The sequence below is a fragment of the Sycon ciliatum genome, chromosome 1, assembly GCF_964019385.1.
Source record: "Sycon ciliatum chromosome 1, ocSycCili1.1, whole genome shotgun sequence".
NCBI lineage: Eukaryota > Metazoa > Porifera > Calcarea > Leucosolenida > Sycettidae > Sycon > Sycon ciliatum.
Genome location: NC_088643.1, coordinates 9,808,576 through 9,816,008, shown reverse-complemented (window position 1 = coordinate 9,816,008; position 7,433 = coordinate 9,808,576). Strand labels below are relative to the sequence as shown.

Genomic DNA, 7,433 nt, shown 5'->3' with positions numbered 1-7,433 from the left:
ATACAGCAGGCAGGTCGTGTGCTAGTACAAACTCACACAAGTAGACAGGTAGGCACGCCTAACTGTTATGCAGCTACAGAGCAATTGGACAATTGAATGCCTTCGATGTAGAACGCGGAAGTTGAATACGGAGCGCAGGCATGCGGTCTCCTGCACACTGCTAATTGAGATACTCTGACACGTCATGCACCATTCAGAGATGGTTCGCAAGTGTTGCACAGAGCATGTTTTCACACCCTTCAGTGACAAGGAACAGTCATTGGGTCATAATTCCCTTGTCTACTAAAGGTTCACGGCTATTTCACTAACTGCGGAGGATCATGACACAGCAGCTGTCGTGTTGCTGCTGCTGCTGCTGCTCTAGTCATGGATTTGTTTGAGTGGCACTCGCATGCCGGGCATGTCCGCTGCCTGCTTGAAGCACCATTGCACCCCTGGGGGTGTGCTGGCCGGTGATGACATCATTGATGACATCATCACACTGGGGATGTGCACGCCGACGGGCGTGAGGAGTGGTCGTGAAGGCGGTGCCGGTGGTACGGGCACCGTAGCGACGGGCGCTCTTGCCACGTCGCTCTCCGTATCTGCTGTGGACGAGTGTGTGGCGGAGGAATTCTGCGTGGGGAGATCATTGCACGTTGCATAGCCACTGCTTGAGGACCACTTGTCAGCCATGCCGTAGCTAGACTGCGGTGTGGCCACTGGACTAAACTCTATGGCCGTCGTCTCCAGGCTGTGGCGTTTCACCGTGCCCGTACCGATGAGCATCGCCTGCTGTGAGTACTCGGCGTCGGAACACGAGAAGCTACGCACCGGCGTCGAGTCGGCACGCCCATTGTGCAGCGGGTGCATCATAGCCGCGTATGGGTGCATGCGCATGGCATGCATTGCTGCTGGGCCGACGCCAGCACTGCTGGCAGTGCCTGTGATGTAATTCTCAGACTTGTCGCTGGCGCTGTCCACGATACAGTCACTGTCGGCAAGTAGGTCGTCACTTGTGATGTCATCAGCATCATCATTCTCAGCGTCGTTGTCGGAACCAGGCCCAGCGCCTGGCAAGTCCTCGCACAGACCCTTGGACCAGGCCTTCATGCCCACCTTCTTGATGCGACGGCGAGCGTTGGCGAACCACATCGACACCTGGTTGATGCTGAGGCCGCTCAGGAACATCAGGTGGCACTTGTCGGCCTTCTGCGGGTACGGGTTGTGGCGGTGGCCCACCAGCCAGTCGCGCAGTGGCCGCGTGCAGTCGCGCGCACGCTTCATCCGCCCCGGCGCATCTGCATAGCCCATGTAGGGATTACACCTACATACAAACATAGACACACACACACACATGACAAACAAACAAAATAATTAGAAACGCTGGAAGCGAGACGCTCGGAGTGCATTGTAGCTTGCGTTCAACTACCATCTGAATTGGCCTATCAAGTAGATGAGTAACACTAGCACACAAGACATCTCTTCACACAGATGCACCCAACAGGCACTTGCAGCTAGAGAGTAGAGTAAACAATATCTACGTGCACCTGTACGCATAGAGGCCCTGTAGAGGCCCTATAGAGGCCCTGTAGAAGCCCTGTAGAGGCCCTGTAGAAGCCCTGTAGAGGCCCTGTAGAAGCCCTGTAGAGGCCCTGTAGAAGCCCTGTAGAGGCCCTGTAGAGGCCCTGTAGAGGCCCTGTAGAGGCCCTGTAGAGGCCCTGTTCGTTAGACGACATGGCACCCGGAGACACGATCCTGTCTCTGTGTTCATGCTACATGTACCAGCTCTGTTTGTCAGAGGCTATGGAATGCTGGAATGTGACTTACGCAATCATTTGAGCGGCGGCCGGGTGGAAGCCAGCTGCTGGTCTCACAAAGCCAGGATGACCGACGGCGGCGGTAGCATCATGAACGCTGTATGCCGCTGGTGTGGCTGCGGCTGCGATGCCTGTCTCAGCACCAGTGTAGGGGTACTGCCACTGACCGGGGGCCACTTGCACCTGTGATGTGATGCAGTGGGGCAAAAGACAAACACACAAGAACAATGACATCAGCTCTACCGGTATATTCAGGCTGGAGGTGAGAATAGGAACCGGTCATGACATCATTTTGTAGATTTTATTTCATTATTTCGTTTGAGGAGTTTTGTGCTGCTTTTTAAAAGTGCACACAGCGTAACACAAGCTGCAAGCAGTTCAAGCGCCTATTTACCACTCCGTACAGATCGAGATGATGTCATTCAATGCCACTATGACACTTGGGCCGGTGCCGTAGAGCACGTAAGTTAGTTTATGTTTAGCTTACAACGAGGCCTGGGGAAAAAATCTCAAGTTCATTCAAGCGTGCACCCCCCCCCCCCCTCCCTTCTATAACACCTTGTTTGTGTCAATCATGTGTCTTACTCATCCATGTGCAAGGACTGTCACGGGTACTACAACTTATTACTATTTTCTTATTTTGGAGAAAAGAACGCATGCAACACTTGTCGCTGTCAGTACGTACCGGTGAGGTGACACAAGCGCTGGTCGTTGGGACGAACACAGGCCTCATGGTGGTCATGGGCGATGGCGATTGTGCCGAACCTGGCGCACCAGTAGGCGCGGGGCAAGGGTAAGCTCCAGCGCTTGGAGGACTGAACGGTGTCATAGCAGCAGCAGCAGCAGCAGCAGCAGGGTTGGCAGCCTGCACGGGAAACGCGTAGCGCACAGCAGTGGCCCCCGCTGCGCCTGGTCGTTGGGCAAAGATAGTCTGCGGAGAGAGCAGTACCGGTTGAAGATCGCCTGTGCCCGCTGCGCCCGTTGGCTGTACAGCGGTTACGAAACTCTGTCCGTCCGCAGTGGCGAAGGAATACTGCAAAGAGGAACAGCAATGAACAAACAAACACAATGAATGTTAGACAAGACACTCGCAAATTTATACCCCCGGGCCCGTGCAGTAGCGGTGCTGCCGTGAAGAACAGTACAACAAAAATAATAGCAATTGCAGTGGTGACAAAACCCGTCGCCGGAACGCAGGGATCGAAGCATTCGGACAGCAGCAGCGTCCATCGCGGTCGACAATACAGACCGCACGTCCGTCAGCAGCAGGCAGCTCTCCGGCTATAAAAGACGGAAGCGACGGCAGCAGCAGATCTGTCATCACTCAGGCATGAGCTGTACAGCTGGACTGGATGCGGAGACACAAGGGCAGGTCCTCTTTCCTCCTCGCAGCTGCCACGATGACAGTCTGTCAGACAACCGAAAACTACGCCTTCCATAAAGTTTGGAACTAATTGCTGCGAGTCTCGGAATCTTCAAGCAGCTTCATCGACTACTCCGGGCCGCGTAGCCCGTTGTTAGCTACGAAAAGTAGGATAACTGTTTCTAGGTAAATCTACAGCAGTGATAAACATTACAGCGCGAGATCCGATCAACAAGCATCAACAGGCGTCACGCTTCACGAACAGGTGCACAGCACAAGCGACAAGCTCACAGAAGGAAACTCTGCCAAGGGGCAATCTGCTCTGCCAAGAATAGGGTCACTTCCATCCCGCGTCTCAGCAGACTCGCTGAACAAACAGATACGACCAGTAGGAGATCTCTCTGCAACTGACCGTGGTGAGAAGATCGCTCCCGTTTTATCTCAGTTGCTCGAGAACTGAGATCGCCTCTAGCCGCGATCGAAATAGCGGCGTTCTTCCTCGCGTAAGGTAAGAGGCTCGGGGAGCTAGTAAGGCTTTTCTTCGCGCAAGGCACGGAGCTCGGTCGGAGAGCTCGGTACGATGGTCATCTAAAAGTGTTCAGCGGCTGAGCGAGCTGGAAGGGGTTTCGGAGAGTCAAGAGGATCAGGTGCGCGGAGGACAAGATCCGCGGTTGTTGCAGTGCAACGGACTATCGCCGGAACGGTTCGGAATGTGCGCCTGCTGGCTTTGTCTGACCTGCTGGCACGCACGGATCCTAGCTTCGGATCGGAAGAGTACTTCAGCCTTCACTACTGACTGCCGCGTCAAAATCTCCTCACTTAGACCCAGATCCGAATCCATACTTAGAACATTGCCCGTGATCGAAATATCCACTCGCTCTGATCGAAATATCCACTCACCCTGATCGAAATATCCTGCTGAGAGGGCTCTCTCGCGGCGTGGGTGGATATTTCTGATGGCAACCCACGCATTTGCATGCATCATCCGCCTCTCTGCGGACTAAACTGGCATGCGGACTAAACTCGGCTGAAACACGAATCGGGAAAAGTCAAATCGGGAAGCACTTCAAGTCCAACTCGCGCAGCCCTCCGAGTCGTGATTCAGCAGGCCTGGAAAACACTAAAACGGCACGGTCACTTTCCGGAACCTGAAATGTCCTCAAGTGCACAGCACTCAACCAGGTCACTAACATATACCAACTACACGGAGAGAGAGAGTCAGCAGAAGAGGATTGGAGCGAAGTGGTTCCAAATTGGAACACGGGCTGGCACTTGAAGATTGGTGTGCGAGGATTGCAGCCTCTAAGATCTTTCCTTGTTGCTAGCTAAGTTGCTACTGGGTATTTACATGACCGATACATGACCAGCTACTTACGGACACAATGAGCATGATGGATAATGATGATACATCTATGTTTAGTATGATAGTTCTGCCACCATACTTCCAATGCTAGTGTTTGTGGCATGTTCATCAAGTCATGCAAGGCACGGCTGGCATCCATGTCCCATATCTCACAGCCATGCATTTTAAAGGTACCCAACCGACTTTGGTTTGAAAGCAGCAAAGTGAGAAATCGCCAGGGTAAGCTTTAACCGAGCTCAAAAGATAATACACGTACTGTAGTAGTACTACCATGCAGTCTAATCTTGGGTATGGCAAAGCTGGGGCCTGCCTGCATGAGAATCGGCCAAGATGAAATCAAACCCAAATGGCGGGGAAGTCCAGTTTCATAAACACAAGTCTGAACAAGGGTGGTGGCGGTGGTGGCGCCACGTGGAGAATATTGCTAGGGGGAAGTTTAGTATCCATGAATCTCGTGCAATCCGACTTTCCATTTGATCGAATCATACGGAAAGGTGTGAAGCTCGTCCCACGCCAGACATACATTGTACCCAGTACCTGCGACCAGTAACTATACGCCCAGTGTGTCCGCAAACAGTGGTGTCACATGGGGTAGTTCGGAGTAAACAAACCATGTAGTACGAACAGGGGTGATGCCTACAATGACTGACATACACGACTTCGAAAGCGGAACTTTGCGTCCGAACTCGGCATGGTATTGATTATATTTGGTCATCAATTGAGAAACGGAAGCTACAGGATAAAACAGAGTAGTCGCTTACCGGTCCAGGCGCGGCGGCTACCGTGGGGCTCATTGCAAAGTTGAACTGCATGGCCGTCGGATGCACTTGTATGGGCGTACCTGTTACCGACTGCATGATAGTGACTGCAGTGCTGGTTCTGATCTAGAGCGGCTCAATCTTCCAAGACGTGAACACCACTACCTTGTCTTACGCTCAGTTAGCAAAATATCCGGGAGGAAGTGGACAAAACGTCTGACAGCGCAACGGCGGACTAAATGACATAGTAGTTTGTTGTTGGGTTTTGTCTTATAGGCAAAACCGACCTCTTCGACCAGAGCGTTCAACATCGTCTACACATGACACTTGCATAGCAGCACGCGGTGCCCTCTCACTCTCCTCTGTAGCCACTTATCCATGGCACTCCAAGCTTGCTTGGTGTGCCACATGCATACTTGTACTTGTACTCAGCACACAACAATTCTGCACACACTGGACTATGCTTCCCAAGTGACACAACAACATAAGCGGCGAGCAGGCACGAGACTGGAAATGGGCAGCAGCAGCAGGCGACCCAGGATGCCGAGCGCATGGGGTTCAATTTCGTCCCGGACAAAGTGGCTCCGAAGTGGCACACGCTTGTCAGACAATGTCAGCCACGTCCCCCGCATTTTGCCTGTTGCTATTTCGGGAACTGCAGTTTCAAGCAACTCCTGTCCCACGCTTTTGCCAGGCCACTCGAGGGGCTAATGATCCTCTTGAGGTGGATACCACTTGCCGGTTATCGCCCGATCCCTCCGCGACTTTTCCTGCGCAAAAAGACACAAACGTCTCCGTATTTGGAGTGAAACTTGCAGCGTTTTGCCGATCGAGAATTTCGACCGGGAGATCCTAAACGGGGTGTCCGAAGTGGGCACTAGAGAGGCTTGAGGGTATGAGCGCCAATTCCGTCTCATGGCAGGAGCATGTCTGCGAAAACGTGGGCATTGTGCTAGTGACAAGTCTTGTATCCCGCCGTGCCAGTCGAAATCCGTGGGAAGATGGCCTCCAAAGCTATCGCCAACCAGGCCAGAAATAGCAACAGCTCATTTGTAGGAAACAGTTTGATACTAATTTTGGTGCGAATACCGATCCTAATCAGTCAACTTACATCGAATTATGCTTCGTCTCATTATCCCCAGTGACAAGATCACTTCGTGTAAGTCGCATCGCTAGCAAAACAATACCACCGCGAACATTAGTGCAGCGCTGGACATGATAACGCTAGCGGTGACATCTGAGCCGCACTATCTGATCACCAACCGCGCACCAAAGCTACCCGTTGGCTTCGTCGTGCCAGAGCTGTACGAACTCTCAATTCTGCCAGCCACTAACCGGCAGCAGCAGCTACTGTTGTCACCTGGTCAAGTTCACACCCGCCGAGCCCTACAGCAGGTGATTTGTTTTCCAGTGTCGAAGCAACTTACCACCAATGTGTTATCCGGTATTTGTCTACCCCCTAGCTGGCCTGGGGCTTACACCTCGAACAACAACAAACCCTTAACACCACCGCATTGTTCACGCAAGTGTACTGTTGTTGTGTTTAACCGTTCGTGTTGTTGTTGATGATGATGATGATGTTTCTACTGTTGCTGTTGTTTGTGTGAACAACATTACTAGCTTGACATGGTTTTCCTGATAGTGCAGCATAGGTTATGGTAGACCTGTCGGACCAATACGTATTCCGTGGATAAGCCTCCGTGGCACTGGAATGAGGTGTCCTGTGCGTGTGTTGATGTTTCCAGCCATGTACATTGTACGTGCATGCTGTTGTTGCTACGTATCAAGTGCATGCAACTAATAACTTACTAACTAATACTCTCAGTTCATACATGTACCGCATGTACATGCAGAGTTCGACGTTATGTAAACTGTTACCAACCAATGATTCGTGTAGCATTGCGTACGTTCTCTACCCTAACTTTGTTGTAGTTGCAAACTTGCAATGCAGGATACTGGTATACGGGTGCTGAACTTCTGTTTGCTTGTCATGTAGTACCACACTCAGTACTAGTACATGTTTACATCTTGTAACAGCCTACTGGCTAAAGTTGCTAAAAAAAATAGTACTTGCAAAAGTGCTCGATGCAGCGAGGGCAGAGCCAAATCAGCAGACAACTTGTTGGCTGATAATCGGCCTATTAGCTATG

The 7,433-nt window shown here is 51.9% G+C and overlaps 1 protein-coding gene across 1 annotated transcript; it reads right to left on the bottom strand.

The window, feature by feature from the left end:
• Nucleotides 1-6: 6 nt before the first annotated feature.
• LOC135812521 (iroquois-class homeodomain protein IRX-1-like) lies at nt 7-5,528 on the bottom strand. The gene is made up of 4 exons (XM_065325857.1): nt 5,287-5,528; nt 2,485-2,832; nt 1,810-1,982; nt 7-1,306 (listed from the first exon to the last, which is right to left on the bottom strand). The coding sequence occupies exons 1-4, from the start codon at nt 5,380-5,382 to the stop codon at nt 361-363; spliced, it is 1,563 nt and encodes a 520-aa protein (XP_065181929.1). The 5' UTR covers nt 5,383-5,528; the 3' UTR covers nt 7-360.
• Between the last annotated feature and the right edge of the window lie 1,905 nt (nt 5,529-7,433).